General features: G+C 38.8%; 2 protein-coding genes across 3 annotated transcripts; both read right to left on the bottom strand.

Annotated features, from left to right (window-relative positions):
• Nucleotides 1-1,247: 1,247 nt before the first annotated feature.
• elk3 (ETS transcription factor ELK3) lies at nucleotides 1,248-10,886 on the bottom strand. Of its 2 annotated transcripts, none has more exons than XM_057855308.1 (5): nucleotides 10,325-10,886; nucleotides 6,848-7,079; nucleotides 6,316-6,705; nucleotides 4,396-4,503; nucleotides 1,248-1,916 (listed from the first exon to the last, which is right to left on the bottom strand). In XM_057855308.1, the coding sequence occupies exons 2-5, from the start codon at nucleotides 7,052-7,054 to the stop codon at nucleotides 1,827-1,829; spliced, it is 795 nt and encodes a 264-aa protein (XP_057711291.1). In that variant the 5' UTR covers nucleotides 7,055-7,079; nucleotides 10,325-10,886; the 3' UTR covers nucleotides 1,248-1,826. The 2 variants fall into 2 exon arrangements, with proteins under 2 accessions (XP_057711291.1, XP_057711290.1); XM_057855307.1 differs by having other exon boundaries at nucleotides 1,260-1,916; nucleotides 6,316-6,774; nucleotides 10,325-10,551.
• Nucleotides 10,887-17,897: 7,011 nt separating this feature from the next.
• On the bottom strand, nucleotides 17,898-18,970 carry tnnt2c (troponin T2c, cardiac). Its single transcript, XM_057855309.1, has one exon. The coding sequence runs from the start codon at nucleotides 18,795-18,797 to the stop codon at nucleotides 18,000-18,002; it is 798 nt and encodes a 265-aa protein (XP_057711292.1). The 5' UTR covers nucleotides 18,798-18,970; the 3' UTR covers nucleotides 17,898-17,999.
• Nucleotides 18,971-22,723: the final 3,753 nt, after the last annotated feature.

Here is a 22,723-nt window from a genome sequence, read left to right as displayed (position 1 = left end):
TTGGCAACAAACACTCTAAGTGGGTCTGGCATGCCACGAGAGATGCGCATGCTGAAAAGCACCTCATACCCACTGTGAAGTATGGGGGTGGGTTAGTGATGCTGTGGGGCTGTTTCGCTTCCAAATGCCCAGGGAACCTTGTTAGGGTGCATGGCATCATGAATGCTTTGAAATACCAGGACATTTTAAATCAAAATCTGTTGCCCTCTGCCCGAAAGCTGAAGATGGGTCGTCACTGGGTCTTTCAGCAAAACAATGACCCTAAACATATGGCCAAATCTACACAGAAATGGTTCACTAGACACAAAATCAAGCTCCTCCCATGGCCATCTCAGTCCCCAGACCTTGTTTTGTTGGCAAAAGGGGGTTGTGCAAAGTATTAACACCAGGGGTGCTAATAATTGTGACTAGGGCTGCAGCTATCGATTATCTTAGTAGTCGATTAATCGATGAACTAGTTAGTTCTAATAATCCAGTAATCGGATAAGGAACATGAAAAATTAAAATACCTGAGCTTAGCCTGAAACAGTATAAAAAAATAAATAAATGAGGATCTATGTATAACAAAAGAACAATTGGCTAACTTAGCAAAATTCCGCTAGCTTAAAAGCTATAAAATGCTAATTTTTTTTTTTTTTTTTTTTTTTTAACAATGCTCAAGTGGTTCAGAAACATATTCCCACAAAAAATGGCTAAATATACCTATAAAATAAATTACAAATGCATGAAAAAAAGATAAGGTCGAACAAAATCTTAGCTTATGTTGGTCTTAACAGGGAGCAGATGGATAAAACAATCTGAAATTAGGCCGATTAGAGGGCAGTGTATCCACCCAAATCAATAAAACTAAATGGAAACACTTTCAAAATAAACCATTACAACGCCACTTTAATTAAACGAATACTCGAAGCAGCAAAATTTAATTCGAATCTTTTTTTCTAATCGAAGACTCAAGTTAATCGATTAATCGTTGCTGCACTAATTGTGACACACATTATTTGATGTCAGATAATTATTTCTTTATGTGGGATTTTTTTCCCCACTGAATAAATGCACTTGTATTGAAGGTTGGATTTTTCTTTTTTCCATTAAGGTCCCATATTATTTGAATTAAAAAAAAATATATATTAGAACCTAAAAAACACATCTTAACCAGGGGTGCCAAAAATTATGGAGGGCACTGTATATTTTGAACTTCATCGCAGTAACGTGCATGACAGATTTCTACAGCGGCTTTATTTATCGTTGTACATCTTTTCAAAACGTTTAAATGTCCTTATTTTCATGTATGCGCGCGTGTGTGTATACAGCAACAAATGTGTGCCTGCTGCATGCAAGGCCTGCTGTTTTCGTGAAACCACACGGAGTTGCCGGTGGGACACTTTCTACTGGAATTATTTATTTCTCATAACCATCGGAAAGTAAATTGAATCTGTTTCATAGAACCCGTCTGCTGAGTTTGGTCTGTCGTGATTGCATCAGAGCTGAGAGGTCAGTAGTTATTGGCTTCACTGATTCAATCAAAAGGCTTTGAAAAGTACGTCTGTTGACCACAAGAGGGCGGTAATACTTAAATTTGACATTGATTTATTTTAAACAGTTCATTTGGGTTTTTCTTTAATATGACAAATTATTGACAAAAACGCTTTATTTCCCATTAAAAAAAAAAAGTTAAACATTTGTACATTCGGCACAGCACATTTGAAAAGGTAAAGTCTGTACAAAGTCACATTGACTGGTTTGTAAACCCAGTTGCGTCTCTTAGAAAAAGTTCTTTGAAAAGGCATTTTCTTTCCATTTTTACGAAATATTTTAAAAGGCTGGCATCAACAGGATTTATGAGGGGAGAGCAGCAAAGAAGCAACATCCGCACTGTGCATAGGCAATGAGATGGCGCCGTTCATCAATGTGGGAAACTGCAGGCAAAGAAAACAGTAAGTAAATGTACATTTTGCTATTCATTTAACTCATTGGCTTCCACTGATGATGCTAGACGTCCAAACCATTTGAAGTGGGAGTGATGGCAGCAAATGCTTACAGCCTACAACCAACTTTTCAAGATGATCAAATTGTCCCCACCAACTTTTAAGCAACTTATTTGCATTATATAAAGAATTCAGTTACATTGGTAATTTAGATCGTCTTCCCATATGTTTTAAGGATAGAATTGACCCATTATTAAGTTACTTTCATGTAGTTCAGATTTACAGTGCCCTCCGTAATTATTGGCACCCCTGGTTAAGATGCGTTTTTTACTTCTAATATATATATTTTTTAATTCAAATAATATGGGACCTTAATGGAAAAAAAAACAGAAAAATCCAACCTTCAATACAAGTGCATTTATTCAGTGGGGAAAAAATCCCACTTCCCTACTTCACAGTGGGTATGAGGTGCTTTTCAGCATGCGCATCTTGTGGTGAAGGTGGGTTGTCACTGGGTCTTTCAGCAAGACAATGACCCTAAACATATGGCCAAATCTACACAGAAATGGTTCACCAGACAAAAAATCAAGCTCCTCCCATGGCCATCTCAGTCCCCAAACCTTGTTTTGTACAAAGTATTAACACCAGGGGTGCTAATAATTGTGACACACATTATTTGATGTCAAATAATTATTTATGTGGGTTTTTTCCCCACTGAATTAATGCACTTGTATTGAAGGTTGGATTTTTCTCTTTTTTTTTCCCCCATTAAGGTCCCATATTATTTGAATAAAAAAAATTTTTATTAGAAACTAAAAAACACATCTTAACCAGGGGTGCCAATAATTATGGAGGGCACTGTACACTGACCCTTTCACTTGCCGAATGTGCCAGTCTATTTGCTCCTCCAACACGTTTGATTGGCTGATGACTTGACCCCCCCCCCACTCCCCCCACACACAATCACAGCCCCAACATAAATACAACATGCCGCATCCTCCCCCCCCCTTCGAAGACTAGGAGTATTAGAAGTGTTTTCCCGGCAGCAGCGGCCACTGTAAGTATTGTAAAAAGTCAATGTTGTGGAGGTGGGGAACACACCACTAATTTTGCTACTGAAAGTCTGACCGGCATCAGAGTTCGCCTAACATTAATCTGTGTAAATTTCCCAATCTAGAGTAGGAAGCTGCTTTGAGAGAAATATCCTCCTTTATGTGTTTTCTAAATAACGTGAATTAAACTAAGAAATGTAGTGAACCAAGGTTTGCCCCCTTCTCCCCAATTTTCATTTTTATTTTAACACTCAAAACAAGATGAAGAAAATTTTTATGAAAAAACTACTGAAATGCAAAGAAAACTCTTTTTGGTCAGTTATTTCTATAACACATACAAAAACTAATTTTCATTCAAAATTGTATTTTTTTAATGATTTGCAAAATAAAAGTTAACAAAAACAGCTATAACCCCAACCGCCATCTCCTAATTTTTATTTTCCCTCATTTCCTCACATACTAAATGCCAAATCGTAATTTTAATTACTTAAGAACATAGGATGTGTATTAAAATTGAAGTTAATTTAAACATTTATTATTACTTACTTTTTTTAGTAATAAAGATATAAGTAACATACATTCAGAAAAATAAGTATAAAATGACATATTATGCAGAGTGAAATGGAATATATTTTGAAGATCGCGCAAACATTGACTTTAACTTATAAGGAAATGAATAAGTAGCCTAACATAAATAAGTATAAATAAGTCCAAAGTGCACATTGACAGCTAAGATGTTCTGAAGCTCCCCATCAGAGCAAATAAAATTAAATATGATAAATAAACCACCTTAACTCTTTCCTTGCTCTTAAAGATTTGATCCATTTTCTGTTGCATTGCCCTTTTTTTTTTTTTTTTTTGCTGTTTCAGAAAACATGCACATTTGAACCAATAAACGCTAACTATCTCTAGTGATCACATGTCAGTATGTCAGCCAAATGAACGGATAAATGAGTCCAGGTGTTTTGCTTTGCTGCGTGCATTCGCACTTTAACGTGACTCGTCATCGTCAAACTCGCATAACTACAGCAGCTGGGGAAACCTCCATGCCGTCCGTGGAATGAATAATAAATATCAGTGGAAACGGATTACACTACACAAGCAATTTATTATGCTTGGTGTTAACACTTGTGTATCTAAATCTGACTGTTGTAGATTGTTTTCTTCTTGGAGATGAAATGCAGCTTTGTATTTAAAAAAAATTTTATTTTATTTTTTTACATAGCGTTTTGACAGTTGCCGTCATATTTTCGGAATCAAAGCACCGTATACCGGAGCAACGTTCTGGCCCTGATTCTTATACGGGAACTGCGTTCCTGACCGTTCCCGCCCACTTTCACCCCTGGTAATAAACCCACTTCATGATTTGTCGTCTATCATCGTCAGTGGCAGTGAAAGTTAGTCGGTGTGCACGTTACCTGGAAGGTGGCGTGGCTCTCCCGCCGGACCGGGCTCGGGGATCCAGCTGGACTCAAATTAGGCCAGAAGTGCAGGGGATTTGGGGTTAGCACTAGACCAGCTGGGGTCTGAAAAAACGTACAAAATGCCATCAAATAGATTTGAATTACTTGCAATATTTAATTTAACCAGCAGAGAGCGCTGTTTTATAACGCGTCTGCACAAGACAGTCGAGCAGTGTTTGGTAAATTGTTTGGCCTGTGCGGTGGCCAACAAATTTATAGGGGGGCATGGACACCCCTGGCCACCCCTTGGTGGCGCAACTATGTTGCTCGGAGATGTTTTTTGTTTTTTTTATACAAAGTTGTGGCGATGGGGTAGTGAGATGTCTCACTTCACTCCTTCATGTCAGCAGTAATACATAACGATGCTGAATTTTCTCGTATTTGCACCATCGCATGATCCATAAAAATGTGTTTGACCAAACCTGAGGATGCTGTTACTATTCTGACATTCATTCTGAACTGTCTTATTGTCAAGCAACCTGTTAGGATTCTAACTTTCAAATTTGCTATTATGTTTTTTGACATTAAGATGGAAAAAGTAACTGAATCAGTTTACCCCTCATTGGTTCACTTTACCCCTTAATTTTTCTGGTCTGTCTCAGTTTGCACTTTAGATGGGGTAAAGCAAACAATACATCCCCATCGATCGGGTCCGATCACTTCATTTTCAAAGTATCGGAATTGGCAAAAAAAATCGGACATGCCTTTTTTTTAATATACATATATATATATATATATTTTTTTTTTATTAAATCGTTTTCTACTTGTATTAAACGTTACAGACAAAATGTCTTACACTCATCTAGAGTCTTGAGTTTTGGCTTAAAGTAGGGCTATCAAATTTATCGCGTTAATGGCGGTAATTTTTTTTTTTTTTTAATTAATCACGTTAAGTAATTAACGCATGCGCTGCACGACCCACTCACGCATTGTCGCGTTCAATCTATAAAGACGCCGTTTTACCTATAGATAGCGCTAAAAGGCAGCGTATAATGAGTAGAGAATTTTGACAGCCTTTGGAGCCATTTTTTATGTGGCTACAGCCCTACCATACCTCTCTCAGCAATTAAAAATACCGTAGGAGGCAATGTGGGGAATAAAGGTAGTAGTTGATCATTTTGTTAACATCCTATGTTTTTTTCCAACGAAGAGAAGATATATCAATTGGTGCCCCTACGCACAGCCATGGTTGCACTTCCCATCATGCATATGGGCAGAAGTTAAATGGCTGCAGTATCATTTACTGAAAGCTCAACAAATACACTAGATGGCAATATTTAGTCACAATATACAAAGTCACATTTATCCTTTAAGAATTACAAGTCTTTCAATCCATGGATCGCTTTAACAGAATGTTAATAATGTTAATGCCATCTTGTTGATTTATTGTTAGAATAAAACAAATACAGTACTTATGTACCGTATGTTAAATGTATATATCCATCTTGTGTCTTATCTTTCCATTCCAACAATAATTTACAAAAAAATATGGCATATTTTATAGATGGTTTGAATTGCGATTAATTACGATTAATTAATTTTTGAGCTGTAATTAACTCGATTAAAAATTTTAATTGTTTGACAGCCCTAATTATTTTGCAAACTCGTGGGTGTCGTTTTTCTGAAATTCACCCCCCCCCCCCCCCCCCAAAAAAAAAAAAGTGATAAAAATGGGAGTATGGCAGATCATGTTGGATTTTATGACGTCATGCCCACACAAGCTGGTCAAGTACAATGTAAGCGTCTCTTTGTAGCCAGCGAAGCTTCTGGAACATATGGCATCACTTATAAACCTCCTCCCATTTCCTTCCCGACTGAGAGTTTCCTACTTTCACATGCTTGGGGGAAAAAAATGAGTTCCACATTGCTTTGTACCTGTGCAGTTAGGAAAGCTGGCGTCAAGGACCCAGAGGGCAGGGTGGGACTTTTCAAGGCGATGGAGACGAGGTCACTTCCTGCCAGGAGGAGGGACGGGGATGAGACTTTTAGGTCCTTGGCTTTCCGGAATTGGGTACTTTCTCTTTCCCTCTTTCTGGATGACAGATTTAAAGGCACATCTTCCTGTTCGGAATCATCAGTCACTGTGCGGGCGGGACTCTGCGACGAGGCGGAGCGAGTCTGGGAGTGGCCGCGGTCGGTGACGAACCGGATGACTGTGGAGCTGTCGTCGTGGAGTATGGAGCGGGGTCTCTCTCGGGCGTGGAGGTCTTCCATCTCTGTTGTCATATCGCTCCCCCGGCCGGCCTCCACAGCTGACGGGTCCATCTTCAGAATGTCGGGGAACAACACAAACTTGTACACAAACTTCTGGCCAATCACCTTCTTGATGATATTCTAAAACAAATTTAGGTTATTTTAAAAAGAGGACAACAAAAGACCTTCTCCCCAAAACAAATACAATTCTTACTTTGTCATAGTAGTAACGCAAAGCCCGGCTTAGCTTGTCATAGTTCATGTTGTTTTTATTCTTGCGCAGGCCCCAAAGTTTGGCCACCTCCTCGGACTTGAGCAGCTTAAACTCGCCGTCGTCCGACGTCCAGCAGATGAGATGTTTGTGGCTTTGGTCGAGCAGCAGCTGCAGGAGGAACTGCCATAGGGTGCTGGAGCTCTCCATGATTGGTAAGATTCAACAAAACGCTCTGTGGAAAGATCAGAAACATTGACCTACATTTTATAGGAGCTTTTTATGCAGTTAATAATGTTGATGTGCCATTGACAGCGACGGACATCCAATCCATTTTGACTAAGATTTTAGACAAAAAGTACATTTGTGAGTAAACTGAGACAAGTGAATATTATTTCAGTACTTTTGGTTGTATTTTTTCTATGCAAAGTATATGGTGTGTCTCTTAATTTTCATACTTCCTCAAATATAAATAATAACTTGCTCACAAGAGGGGAAAAAAATGGCGTTTCACCTCAAAAAACAGTGGCTGAACTCTTATTTTTGCATATAAATCCAAGATGTGTACTAAAGGTTCGTACTAGTGCTGCAACGATTAATCGATTAACTCGAGTATTCGATTAGAAAAAAAGATTTGAATGACATTTTGCTGCTTCGAGTATTCGTTTAATTAAAGTGGCGTTGTAATGGTTTGTTTTTGAACGTGTTTGCATTTAGTTTTATTGATTTGGGTGGATACACTGCCCTCTAGTCTTCCTCATTTTACATGACCAAATCCATCTGCTCCCTGTTAAGACCAACGTAAGCTAGGTTTTTGTTTGAGCTAATGTTTTTTAATGCATTTGTAATTTAGTTGAAAGGTATATTTAGCCAATTTTTGTGGGAATATGTGTCTGAACTATTTGTTGAGAGCATTGTAAAAAAAAAATTTTTTTTAAAGTTAGTATCCGATAGCATTTAAGCTAGTGGACTTTTGCTATGTAAATTAGCCAATTGTTCTTTTGTTGTACATATGTAGATCCTTTTTTTTTTTTTTTTAATGCCGTTTGAGGCCCAGCTCAGGTATTTTAATTTTTTCATGTTTATCCGATTACTCGATTATTCGAACTAACTAGTTTATTGATTAATCGACTACTAAAATAATCGATAGCTGCAGCCCTATTTCATACTAAAGGTCTTCTTTAATTGAGGTTTTCTTTCCCTCTAATTAGTTTTTTAGGCTGGATTTATTAGTTATTATTTTGTTTTCTTGAAATGATCTAAAATAGTTTAGTCTTGATTAGTTTTAGTATTCATAAATATTTGTCAGCTGCAGGATTAAAACAAATACAAAAAAAAAAGTAAAAATGTATCGAGTCATTTTGACATTGCTTCTGAGTATAAATACTAAAACCATGATGTGTTCATTTTCAATACATGTGTCGAAGCAAGAGTATTTTGGTTTCCGTGATGCGTTTCATTTTCAATGCATGTGTCGAGGCAACAGCATTTTGGTTTCCGGTAAAGTTTCTTCCTGTTTTTAGAAATCAGAAAATGCTTCTTCCTGCAGATTCTTTCATAAAAAAAAAAAAAAAAAAAAAAAATCAAAATATGGTGCCCCACCGGCTAAGTTTTTGGTCATCTTTCTCGTCAACGCCATTCAAAATTAACTCTAACAAATTGAATTTGCTGCCTTGACTTGGTGACAAGAGCCGGCCGGAAACACCCATAGCAACCCCAACCACCATCCAAGGAGTGGTTTGAAATCACCGCATTAAATCACGATTAATATGTCCTTCCGTGCTTTTTTCCTGTTTGCTGTCTGTGTTAATTGATGCAGGAAGTGCACCTATAAGGAGCGCTTCCTGTCATTCAGCTACGTCTTTACCGGATTTAAAGCCTTGCCTTGCCTGGCCTGGGAGCCAGCGGGGAAACACACGTCCACACTTAATGCATTAAAAAAAATCCCTTTCTAATAATAATTCATGGCTTTTCAAAATAAAAGAGCTGTTCACTAGTTGAATGCCAGCATAAGCGGATTTTAAGGGGGGGTCAGGGGGGCCAGGGGCCCCCCCGGTGGCCAGAAAGTGTCATTGCATGTAATTGACACACACACATATATATATATATATAACAGTTCTAAAGCAATAAAACTGCTACAAAAAATGAAACAAATGAACAAAAAAATATATTTTTATAATGGGTCAAAATTATTTTTCGAACAGATCATGTGACTAGCACCTTAGACGGTCATATGCTTTGATTAGAATTTTCACACAAAAAAACATTAGGGGAGGGCTATTTTATTTTTCAAATGATTTTTTTCTTAGATTGAAAATATTTTTTTGGTTGAAGCAACTTTTTTGATTGAGACACAAATATCCTACCCATAATATGACCCAAACACATAAAGGATTGCTTCAATCAAAGAAAACTTTTTGGATGAAAACTTAAGTGTTCAAATGCAAATTTTTCAATGTCAAATATTTTTACGAATTCAAAAACTTTTTCTATGGTTGAAATGTATCTTTTTTTGATTTAAGTGATTTTTCTTTTTGAAACTATATATTTTTTAAGCAACTTATTTTTTGATTTAATAATAAAGACAAAAATGTCCGAACCAAAATGTGGCCCTAACACAAATCAACATTACTTCAATCCAAAAAAAAAAAAAAAAGTTTTTTTTGAGTTTCAAATTTATTTTTGCATTCAAACACATTTTTTTTTTATTGAAGCCCCTATTTTGGGATGAAAAGAATATAGTTTGATTGAAGCAACTATTTATTTATTTTTTTTTTAAATTACAGCAACTTTTTTTGATTGAATAATAAAGACCCGAATCTACCTCCATATGGCTCCGCCAGGGGATACAATTTTTGACTGGGGTAACTACATTGGCACAACACCGGCGGGTGTACCATATTCAATGGATGACGATCTTGGCGAAGTATTGCCTAAGCAGCCTGGTTTAGAATTGTCCTCAAGAATGATGGGAAACAAAAAACACTCATTGTCAACTTAGTATTATAAATTTTCTTGTAAGTTAATTTTATTGCCTACGCTACGTTTCGGGGTCATCAACATGTTGCCCCAAAAGTCAAACTCCGCCTATGAATGCCAGTATACTGTAGCTTTTGAGTCACAGGAAGTTTACTTGGCCTCATGTGATGCTTAATTAAGAGCCCCTCCTACGTACACTCAACAAATACAAGCAATATTTTTCTATGGAGTCATGAAATTTTTTGAGAAAAAAATGTGCTTTGTGTTACTATATGAAAGTAAACTTTTTTTTTTTTTTTTTTTTTTTTTTTTAAGAAGGCGTGAATGGTTGACTATTTACAACCTTCAATCGACGACCTTTATTGAAGCGTAACACCGTAGAGGAAAGCTGTCATTTTCCGCACGTTTAACAACATTTGAAAGGTGATCCAACTCATTCAAGCATGATAAAACCCAACTTTTAAATGTCTTCTTGCTTAATTCAATGGAAAGCGCGCTTACCCTCGTTTATGGCAGGATTAGTCCTCTTCTATATAGTCTTAAAACAGGCTGCGTGAAGACTCATGTCGCTGATCCGCGCCTCTGCTCTTCGCTGCGCTGCGCTTTGCTCGCCACAGAGCAGGAAGTCGGGACGCGCAGACGGACATCGGGCGCACTTCCTCTGGCGCACTATTCCCGTCTGCGTAAAGGCGTGCACGCACGCACACACAGCGGGAGCGAAGCACGCGCGCACTGGACGCCACTCGGCGAACTGACGTCATACCTTTCGCTTCCTGCTCACCGGGATGGGTTCCTGCACACGCATTCGCTTTCCTGGAACTTCATTCTTTGTACCCTATTAGTACCTTTTATCATTGGCTACTAACTACTTTACATTGGTATCTGAGCTAGCTTATTCGATACCAGAGTCGTTCGTACATAAATGATCACACATAAACGCAGACCTTTTTTAAATCGAAAACTAGATGTTCCCGTTGAGTGTATAACGTATTTTTTACATTAACCACACTTGTGAAGTACTAAACTTTATTCTCGCGTGTTTGTTGCCATGGTAAACTACATCTTTTTTTTTTTTTTTCTTCTTCTTACTTCCTGTTTTATCGGGACGCGCCAGAGTACCGTTAAATGATTGCGTCCTCTGCTGGTGTTAAAGTGTACTTCAGTAAACGCTCCATTTCCGTTTTCCAAAGAGTGTTGCGTTCATATGACCTCGAAAAGGGCTAAACGGACAGCGTTTATCGTGCACACATACACATGAAAACTGCGCGTTAATGTTAATAGTTTTATTTATGCTACCATGAATTTAAACAATAACGTTGTTGTTGAAAATATAGTATCCGAATCTTCGCCCCCTTTTTTTTTGAATGAAAGTATTCCGATTTTCCACTGTCATTCGAACGCAACATTTCTCGACATTAGCAGTCATGGGCCTGTCAGTTCCCAAACAAGATGAAGACCTTCACAAATCGAGAGAACCCACGGTGTCTTTGCCAAAACACTCGTATTGGTACGACTTTTGGCTCTTCGTCGCCTTCGATTTGGTGTTCTTCCTGATCGTCTACTTTCTCATACCCTAAACTGACGAGTGGTGGATGTATCTGCTGGGCTTCTACGGAAGTTGCTAAACTGCGTAGCGCGTAAGCTCCTCATCAATAATGTAAAGTACAATATTACGTTTCATCCTTGGTAAAATCTCCAGAGATTTAAATACAGGCTAAGATTTTATTTTCCCTGATGGACTGCTTTTAATATCAATGTTTCTTTTCTAGTCTGACCACAAAAGGATTGTGAAGACTGAACACTGGAAGCGCTGGTCCTGCTCATCCTACCGGAGTTGTTAACCCAGTATGATTGAATTCAACACAAGCTATCTCAATATTTGTGTGCCTTTTTATTTCATTTTTTCAAAACACTTGTTGCCATGACCAAAAAGACACAAATGTTACAGGAGGGAAAGATCTACTTTGTTGTAACGTATTATGCGTCTCTGTTATGTTTATATAAAATGGTAAACAACCAATGTAACCAAAAACCTCGCGTCTCAGAAATGAGTGTACTTTGTATTAATGTTCTTTGTTGATCCAACGTGGGATTAATGACGACAAAACAAGCTCCTCGCTCAATGTGAAGTCACTCTGACACAATGAGGTAATTTCCACATGCCTTAATAAATAATCTATTTGACTGGGATGGATTGTTTTATGTAGCTCAAAGTGTACGGCGTGATGTTACGATGACGTCACCTCGCTTAGCAAAATGTCGCCATTTTGTGAAGGGGGAACGCACAGCTAAACATTCCATAGACAAACGTCTGAAATTAATATATTTCAGGTGTGTTTTGCATCTTTTTTTCCTAAAAACGTCTTAAATGTGGCTTATTATTATCACGAGTCACTGCCGACAGACGCGAGGAGGCGATGCAATTTAAAATTAGCGTTTATTGGCTTACAAAGCTGCCGATACAAAGTCACAGCTGATAGCTGGATAAACAAAGGTATGGCCTGCAGTGGTCGGAAACAACTGCAACTACCGCATAAAGTCACCCAGTAAGTTGACCTTTATCATTTATGTGGAATATGTACTGTGTGGAACTGAGAAAATTGGTAGTATATACGAAGTAGGGGTGTGACAATATATCAAAATGGTGATATATCGTGATACATTATATCCCAAAAGTTATCGATATGTTACTGTTAAGAATTGATATATCGTTTTAAAAAGGTGTCAATGTTTAAAATAAAATAAAAAAATAAAAAAAAAGGGAACCAACAAGTTGCTACCAAAATCTTCCACCGTAATAGTGTCTCAGGTAACTCTGTAAGGCTGCCATTGACGGTGCTCGACGCCCAATCCATTTAGACTGGGAATGTTCGTTCATTCGAAATAGGGCTGCAGCTATCGATTATTTTAGTTTTAGTTATATATATATATATATATTTTTTTATTTGAGTTAATTACAGCTTAAAAATTAATTGCAATTAATCGCAATTCAAACCATCTATAAAATATGCCATATTTTTCTGTAAATTATTGTTGGAATGGAAAGATAAGACACAAGATGGAGATATACATTCAACATACGGTACATTAAGACTGTATTTGTTTATTATAACAATAAATCAACAAGATGGCATTAGCATTATTAACATTCTGTTAAAGCGATCCATGGATAGAAAGACCTGTAGTTCTTAAAAGAAAAATGTTAGTACAATTTTTAGAAATTTTATATTAAAACCCCTCTTAATGTTTTCGTTTTAATGACATTTTGAAAATTTTCAATCAAAAAATAAAATAGTAGCCCGCCATTGTTGTCAATAATTACTTACACAATGCTCATGGGTGCTGAAGCCTATAAAATAAGTCGCACCCAAGCGCCAGCAGAGGGCGGCAAAACTCTGGGGAAAAACACAAGAAGTACACCTTTCACTGTGCTCTCATTTTAATCTGTTTGAACGGGGCATTTGTGCGTTAATTGCGTCAAATATTTTAACGGGATTGATATAGAAAATTAATTAACGCCCGTTAACGCGATAATTTTGACAGCCCTAATATGTATATATAGGATCTATGTACAACAAAAGAACAATTGGCTAACTTAGATAGCAAAAGTCAGCTAGCTTAAATGCTATAAAATGCTAACGCTTTTTTACAATGCTCTTAAAAAATGGCTCAGACACATTGTTAGAGGCAGGAATTTGAGCACTACTTGTTTTGGTGTGCAAAGGGTTAATGAGTGTGTGTGCGTGGGGTGGGTGTGTCACTGTCACTCTGTCACCTGATTAATACCACCTGTGACTACCTGGGAAAGTTTGATTGAGGTAGAAAGAGAGGAGGCAGGGTGCCAATTTTCTGTTGACCGCTAACGCCAGCATTTCATTTAGTATTCCAGCTGATCGTATTAGATTCGCCCTATACGCTCATATTTGATAGTTTATGTTTGGTTCATTTTAAGTTCGACACGATCACGGTGACGGTGCACACTTTTGCAATACAGCGTATATAGTTGACGAACGTGTCACCAATTGAGCTTTAGCGGACGGGAAAGTGACAAAAATTAAAGCAGTCATGTGATCAAAGTTTATTATACACGCGATCACACTAAGAAATTAGACAAATGAACGCCATCGGATGACCGTCCCAGCCTCACTCGAGTCGTCGTGGGTGCAGCGCGTCAGACAGAGCCCCGCTCTCCCCTCTATATGTGAGTAATTGGACACTCACACAATACACATATTCCCACAAAAAAATTGCTAAGTATACCTGTAAATTACGAATACATTCAAAATGATTAGCTCAAACAAAAACTTAGCTTATGTTGGTCTTAACAGGGAGCAGATGGATTCAGCCATGTGAAATGAGGCAGACTAGAGGGCCGTGTATCCACCCAAATCAATAAAAATAAATGCAAACACTTTCAAAACAAACTATTACAGCGCCACTTTAATTAAACGTTGTTGCCTGGCATTGGCTGCCAATGACAGCCATAGACGTTCAATCCGTTTGAAGTGGGAGGGATGGCAGCGAATGAACTAATTTGCTGCCACCCTCCCAGTTCAAATGGATTGGACGTCTACTAGTGATACTCATTCCAATTCGCAGCAGAAGCTTTTTTCTGTTTATTAGTTGTTTGTAGAATATCCTAGAATGATTTCCTGACCAATGTATCGATAATCGTTGTATCGCCATATCGTCAGATCATCGTTATCGTGAGCTTTGAATCACAAATCGTATCGTATCGTGAGGTAACAAGAGGTTCCCACACCTAATACGAAGTGATTATTTCTGCCGTAACCGGTAATTCGCCTCCAAGCGTTATTTAGCCGTGAGCACGTCACGGCAAAATAACCAATTCCCACCAGGCCAATAATATACCGATTGACTAATCAGAGCAGTTCACGGCAAAAGAAAATAACGCTTTGCGAGTTGCCAGTTCCGGTAATAATAACCACTGCCTAGTCTATTGAATCCTAGCAGCTAATTGGGGCAAAAAAAGTTTACTCACCAGTAATAAAATGTCGGCTGCAAACGTAAATGTGCTTGGATTTAGGTACCCACAGGCGAAAATAGTCCACGGAACCGTCTTCTTTTACTGTTCCTCGATTAATTGCTCTCAGCCATTTGTTTCTCCTTCTCATGTGGAAGAATTAAGAACTTCAAATGCGGCTCCGAACTCTTCCTTGTGTGACAACCCGCAACACAGCAACTTTTAGTCGTTCTGACGGAAAAAAGACCGCAAATAAAATGAAAGTTAAACGCGTTTGTATTACAATGCACGACAGAGCAACTGCTTGTGACTCGTCTTTTGCCCCATTGTCAATATGGCGACGCTTTGTTGTGGCTGGTGACGTCATTAAATGCCCGGATGTCCGACTTCCTCTATAAGAAATAGGGTTGTTCCGATCATGTTTTTTTGCTCCCGAACCGATCCCGATCGTTTTAGTTTGAGTATCTGCCGATCCCGATATTTCCCGATCCGATTGCTTTTTATTTATTTTTTGCTCCCGATTCATTTCCAATCATTCCCGATAATTTTTCCCGATCATATACATTTTGGCAATGCATTAAGGAAAAAAAAAGAATAAAACTCGGCCGAATATATACATTCAACATACAGTACATAGGTACTGTATTTGTTTATTATGACAATAAATCCCCAAGATGGCATTTACATTATTAACATTCTTTCTGTGAGAGGGATCCACGAATAGAAAGACTTGTAATTCTTAACTTTGTATATTGTGACTAAATATTGCCATCTAGTGTATTTGTTGAGCTTTCAGTAAATGACACTGTAGCCATTTTACTGTTCTGCCCAAATGCACGATGGGAAGTGCAACCATGACTGTGCGTAGTGGCACCAATTGATATATCTTCTCTGCGTTGGGAAATAACATAGGGTGTAAAGAAAAAGATCAATTACTACCTTTCTTCCCCACATTGCTTTCCCACGATATTTCTAATTGTTGAGAGAGGGGTTTTAAGCCTTTAGCCAATTAAAAAAAAAAGGCTCCAAGGACTGCCAAAATTCACTCCACTCATTTTACGCTGTCTTATAGCTCTATATATAGGTAAATCGGCACCATTATAGATTGAACGTGACAACGCGTGAGTGGGTCGTGCAGCGCATGCGTTAATTGTGTTAAATATTTTAACGTGATTAATTTTTAAAAATTAACTACCGCCGTTAACGCGATAATTTTGATCTTTAAGCCAAAACTAAAGATTCTGGATGAGTGTAAGACATTTTGTCTGTAAAGTTAAATACAATTAGAAAATGCTTTAATCAAAAAAAATATATATACTGTATATATATATTTAAAAAAGGCATGTCCGATTTTTTTTGCCGATTCCAATACTTTGAAAATGACATGATCGGCCGATCGATCGGGACATCTTTAATAAGAAATGTTCCGATGTATCCTGTCAGTGACACATTCAATATGGCGTCCGTGTCGACGTATCCCAGCAACAGAATTTAACTCCCATCGTTTTGAACTTAAAGACGACTTCATATTTAATTTAATCTAATGTATATGTATTATGATAGGAGTGTATTTTTGCGTTTGCAATAATTTCCTTCACTTAGAGTAGTCGGTGGTTTTGAAACTAAAGTTTGTAAATCGCGCGCACTAGCTGGCAGAGCGACGGCATGCGGGGTGTCAAGCGGGTGAGTTTGACCCCTGACTTCCAACGCCCCCTACAGGCATTAAAGAGCATACGACAGGATAAAAAAATCTTAAATAGCATTATTATGTGAATTAGAATCATATTTTGAGACGATTCGACTATATACAACAATTTAGCATAGCGCAGATGACGAGAAATTCCGGTTAGCCACACCTACCATTATAGGGCTCTAGCGTCCCCAACGGGTGGATGACGTCAGCGGGAGACTGGGCTCATCGGTTTTACTATTCAGCCCATTGAGGGGGAATTATTCAGAACGAGGCAAACGCGACGAAGAGAGCCGCAAAATGTCATTGTTTCAGTCTCTCTACTCCAATATTTTTACAGGATATTCTTTTTATCCAAGTATTTTCCTCAATTGCTAAATAAATGGCATGGTCATGACAAATAACAGTCTTGTGCTAAATGGAATATGAAATAATAAAAATGCACTTATTCAGGACGACATGGCAAAATGACTCCATACTGGTCAAAACTGTCGACTTCACCTTTACTGTTGCACCTCCCGAACGATATTTTATGACACCTAAATCGGACATATGTCATTTCCCTTCCCCGGCTTCGGAGAATGTAAATAAACCAAGAGACGTGACAGCTAGCCGACACGCTAACCCGAACCGAGTGATGTTTCAAAGTCTTCGAAGCGGAAAATCACACATAACTTGCCCGGATTATTTGACATGACGACTGGGTTGTCGATTGTCTCCGCGGATCGGCAAACCGCCCGGCGGAGAGCAATTAACAGTTCGTTCCCCAGAGGAGGGCGGCTGCAGTTGTTGTGCAGCTAACGTGCAGCTAATGTGCATGAGGAGAGCTTTTTATATGCCTATCAATGATCAAACGTAAGTAGTCCTTTATTTAAAGAAAGTTTGTAGTGTTTACTTTGTAATCTCTGTGTTTGTATTTGACATAATACAAAACAAGATGTTTACTCACTTCCTCTTAAGTCCAATGGTCCCACAGTAGTAGGGCTTGTTTTGGCCAATATCCACGGTGAATAGGAACCTTTTGAAACTTCCAAAAGGCGCACACGCCTCTCCCTCATAAAGCAAGATTTTTCTGCAGCCGTTTGGCTGGCGTGATGCGAAAAATAAACGTATTAATCCGCAAAATCAGCTTAGTCCTCATACACAACAGTACGGCTGTTTAGTGAAGAGGACGCCTTCATCCGTGCACGTCACAGCGCCCTCCTCCTCATTGCAAGACCGAAGATTAAAAAAAACTAAATAAATATAGCGATCGCTTCCACACACATCCAAGCGGTCCATATCATTCAGGAGCATAAAATACCGGGTGTATTATGAAATAAACATGCTTTTTCGTGTCACATGCACTTTAACCTCATTGCCAATAATACAGCAGTATGCTAATGAATGCTTGAGCACGTTTAATATTCTTAGGATATGCACAACAATAACAGTGTTACATGAGTGGTTACTTGAATTAGTGTAGCTTACTTAGCTAATAGTAGCTTAAAAAATAGCTTCTGTCACTTCCAGGAGCCGGACTTTCCCTTTGCGCCACGGGAGGTCTTGGACGCCTTGGAGCCACGCTGGTGATCGCTGACGCGGTTTCGCAGCACATAGATTTCGTACTTCTGCCGTTTGAGCTTCTCGGCCAGCTCGAACTTCTCGCCGTGGAGCTGGTGGAGCCACCCCCACAGGTCCCGGGCCTTCTCGGCCAGCTTATCCTGGTTGAGGTGGTCGATGTTGAGCGGCTTGCGGCGCTCCAGCAGGGCCTTCTTCTTTTCCTCGCGCGCCGTCAGCTTCTTGCCCTTCTTCTGGTCCACTTTCTGCAGGTAGCCCCCAAAGGACTTGTTGGTGAAGATCTTCTTTTTCTTGGCCTCCTCTTCCGCGCGTAGCTTGGCCGCCTCCTCCTCTCGCCTGACCCGCTCTTCCGTCAAACGGGCCTGGCGTTCGCGCTCTTGCTCGGCACGCTCCCGCTGCTGTTCGGCACGGTCCGAGCGCCGGCGTTCGATGCGGTTGCGCAGGGCCACCAGCTCCTCTTCCTCCTTCTGCCGGTTGGAGAAGTGGAGCTCGATGAGGCCCTGCAGATCGTTAAAGTCCTTCTCCACGCGTTTGCGGTGGAGGTCGTCAAAATCCACCTTCTCGCCGTCCGGCAGCTTGGGCGGCGCTATGTTGGGCACGTACGTGGTTTTAGGTCGTGGCTTGGACTCTTCCTCGTGTTCCCGTTTCTCATCTTCTCCCACTTCTTCATCTTGGAACTCTTTCTGTTCTTCCTCCTCATACTCTTCCTGCTCCTCAAGGATCTCATCCGTATCTGACATTTCCAAGAAGTAGAAGAACCTGACGGGCTGCTTTCTGAAGACTGATTTCCAAGTGGCGCTGGTGGGACTCTTTTAACGCTTCGCCGGGGTCACGTGACGCTCCAAATTCTTGGCGGGGGAGATTTCCAAACAGATGCGAGCGTCTATTTTTTCCTTGCCTTTCCCAAAGATCTCCTCGCTACGGTCCGACCCCACTGCGCTTCTCATTCCTTTGTCGAGACGGTAAGAGAGACTATTTAGGAGACACAACAGATGCACTAAACACTTGTGCGGGCGCAACCAATAAAATTGAAGAGTGGAACAAGGCTGATAAGCTATGCAAGCACCTATAGTGCCAGAATAACACTGTCGGTGAACCCATGTAAATATTTGGTTTAACACAATTCCCTCTCATCAGTCTTATCTTAAATCTTACATTATCTTACATTAAGACAAATCTGGCTGGAATCGTTCACCCCAGGGTTACCCTTTCTTTATTTGTTCCATCTATCCGCAACTTTCCATTTATCCTTCCATACATCCATCCGTCTGTCAATATTAACATGTCTGCGTCGCCACTTTGGAATGCAATTAAAATGAGCCCTCGGCAGAACGGATTAGCCTGAGAAATAGCTCCGGGGTGGCGACATTTCTCTCGCTGCGAGGTCGTTTTTTCTTTTAAAACTTGATGGAACGCTTCAATAGCTGAAACTATATGTACTTCTGCAAGCAGCTCCTACTTGCAAAATGGCTCTCAATGTTTTGAGGCGGCAATTAGTGCTGCAACGATTAATCGATTAACTCGAGTATTCGATAAGAAAAAAAATATTCGAATTAAATTTTGCTGCCTCGAGTATTGGTTTAATTAAAGTGGCGTTGTAATGGTTTGTTTTGAAAGTGTTTGCATTTAGTTTTATTGATATGGGTGGATACACTGCCCTCTAGTCCGCCTCATTTTACATGGCTGAATCCAGCTTCCCCCTGCTAAGACCAGCATAAGCATAAGTTTTTGTCTGACCTTTTTTTCTAGGGCTGTCAAAATTATCGCGTTAACGGGCGGTAATTAATTTTTTAAATCGATCACGTTAAAATATTTGACGCAATTAACGCACATGCCCTGCTCAAACAGATTAAAATGACAGCACAGTGTCATATCCACTTGTTACTTGTGTTTTTGGGTGTTTTGTCGCCCCCTGCTGGCGCTTGGGTGTGACTGATTTTATGTGTTAGTACCATGAGTGAGCATGGTGTAATTATTGACATCAACAATGGCGAGCTACTAGTTTATTTTTTGATTGAAAATTTTACAAATAAAAAAAAAACGAAAACATTAAGAGGAGGTTTTAATATAAAATTTCTATAGCTTGTACTAACATTTATCTTTTAAGAACTACAAGTCTTTCTATCCATGGATCGCTTTAACAGAATGTTAATGTTAATGCCATCTTGTTGATTTATTGTTATAATAAACAAATACAGTACTTATGTACGGTATGTTGAATGTATATATCCATCTTGTGTCTTATCTTTCCATTCCAACAATAATTTACAGAAAAATATGGCATATTTTTTAGATGGTTTGAATTGCGATTAATTACGATTAATTAATTTTTAAGCTGTAATTAACTCGATTAAAATTTTTAATCGTTTGACAGCCCTAGTTTTTTTTCATGAATTCGTAATTTAGTTTAAAGGTATATTTTGCCATTTTTTGTGGGAATATGTGTTTGAACTATTTAAGAGCATTGCAAAATAAAAAACGCTGGCATTTTATAGCATTTAAGCTAGCAGACTTTTGCTATGTAAGTTAGCCAATTGTTCTTTTGTTGCACATATATCCTCATTTATTTATTTATTTTTTTATACCGTTTGAGGCTCAGATCAGGTATTTTAATTTTTTTATGTTCCATATCCGATTACTTGATTATTCGAACTATCTAGTTCATCGATTAATCGACTACTAAAATAATCGATAGCTGCAGGCCTAGGGGCAATGGAAGGATCCTCAATGACCTCTTGAGACGTGAATGTCTGTCAAATAGTGACAAGTGAGTTAGGGTGCACGGGCTATTTGTGGAAAAGGACAAAAGGCACTTATGAGAAGGATGAGCTTGCTAACTGACAACAGAAACAGGTGCTCGCTCGCACTTTCTGGCGCCCAGGAATCCTAATTAAAGTACTCCCTTAGTGGTTCCTCCCATGCAGCCACAGGAGTCATCATCTTCAGACGACGCTGACTTTCAGCCAGCTAGGCTCTAAATGGAAATGTGAAGAGAAGCTAAAGGAGGCATTGTAATACTGCTGGGAAAACCTGGACACCTGACGGAAACTGCCTCTTAATTAAACGTACCTCAGCGCCAAGGGCGTAGGTTTGCATAGGGACTGTAGGGACATAACTACGGTGGCCGAGAGGTGTCAGGCGAAATGCAAAGTCCAAACACTTTGCAAATAGAAAGAAGCACGAACCCCAATGGCGTACCGCAAGCAACACGTCACTTCCGCTCATTAATATTCATGACATTAGCTACTGTTGCTAAGTAGGGACAAGCCACCATTTGTCCCTAGTAGGAAATGAATGGAAATCATGTACGAAGATGTTTACAGAGCTAAACCTACCAATTCTCTCCGAAAATGATGTGCCTGGTGCCAAATTCACTGGCAAAGATGTGGAGGAACATAAAAATGTTCAATTAAAAAGATGGCTTGAGTGTCAAAGGCTGAATAAGACAAAAAAAATGAGCCGACCGAAGCGTAGCTTTAGCTTCTTTATCGACGCGACTGACAATGACATTCTCCTGTTTCAACAAGCTATCCTTTACCATCAGCCCTGTCTTTCTTATATATCCTCTGGTTGTCCTACGTCTCTTCCCGTTCTTGGGGGTAATTTAGTTACCTTTGTGTAACGATCGCAAATGCTACTCAGTGACAGCCAACAAACACTTTTAATTTTTTCATTGATAACACATCTTAATTCTATAATTTATTTACACTTCCCCCTTACTAAAATTGTTTTTTATATGCAGTGGGGAGAACAAGTATTTGATACACTGCCAATGGGAAAACCCATTGGCAGTGTATCAAATACTTGTTCTCCCCACTGTGTGTATATATATATATATATATATATATATATATATATATATATTAGGGCTGCAACGATTAATAGATTAACTCGAGTATTCGATTAGAAAAAAAAGATTCGAATTAAATTTTGCTGCTTCGAGTATTCGTTTAATTAAAGTGGTGCTGCAATGGTTTATTTTGACAGTGTTTGCATTTAGTTTTATTGATTTGAGCTAATGTTTTTTCTAATGCATTCGTAATGAAGATTATTGGTATATTCAGCAGTTTTTTTTTTTGTGGGAATATTTGTCTGAACCATTTGTTAAGAGCATTGTGTAAAAAAAAAAAAAAAAAAAAGGGGTTTGCATTTTATAGCATTTAAGCTAGCGGACTTTTGCTATGTAAGTTAGCCATTGTTCTTTTGTTGTACATAGATCCTTATTATTATTTTTTTTTTTATACCGTTTAAGGCTCAGCTCAGGTATTTTAATTTTTCAAGTTCCTTATCCAATTACTCGTTTATTCGAACTTAATAGTTCATCAATTAATCGACAACTAAAATAATCCATAGCTGCAGCCCTAGTTTCAACAATTTACATCGAAAATAAGACGATTGACTGAAAATGGTTCAATATTAAATAAAAGGTCTTGTTTTCTCATGTATATTTATAATTGCTCTCTACCTACAAAAAAAAGTTTTATCCGATTACTCGATTAATCGATAGAATATTCAGTCGAATACTCGATTACTAAAATATTCGATAGCTGCAGCCCGAATATATACAGTGGGGAGAACAAGTATTTGATACACTGTCAATGGGTTTTCCCATTGGCAGTGTATCAAATACTTGTTCTCCCCACTGTATATACAGTATATACACAAC

Source organism: Corythoichthys intestinalis, chromosome 13 (assembly GCF_030265065.1).
Source record: "Corythoichthys intestinalis isolate RoL2023-P3 chromosome 13, ASM3026506v1, whole genome shotgun sequence".
Taxonomy (NCBI): Eukaryota; Metazoa; Chordata; class Actinopteri; order Syngnathiformes; family Syngnathidae; genus Corythoichthys; species Corythoichthys intestinalis.
This window is presented reverse-complemented; position numbering and strand designations above follow the sequence as displayed.

What these genes read in the sequence shown, in the direction of transcription:
- elk3 (XM_057855307.1), bottom strand. Translation starts at nt 7,054, where the DNA reads ATGGAGAGCTCCAGCACCCTATGGCAGTTCCTCCTGCAGCTGCTGCTC. An exon ending in TGCGTTACTACTATGACAAA is followed by an intron (nt 6,775 to 6,847) that starts GTAAGAATTGTA and finishes AATTTGTTTTAG; the next exon opens with AATATCATCAAGAAGGTGAT. An exon ending in CAGCTTTCCTAACTGCACAG is followed by an intron (nt 4,504 to 6,315) that starts GTACAAAGCAAT and finishes ACGTTTTTTCAG; the next exon opens with ACCCCAGCTGGTCTAGTGCT.
- tnnt2c (XM_057855309.1), bottom strand. Translation starts at nt 18,797, where the DNA reads ATGTCAGATACGGATGAGATCCTTGAGGAGCAGGAAGAGTATGAGGAG.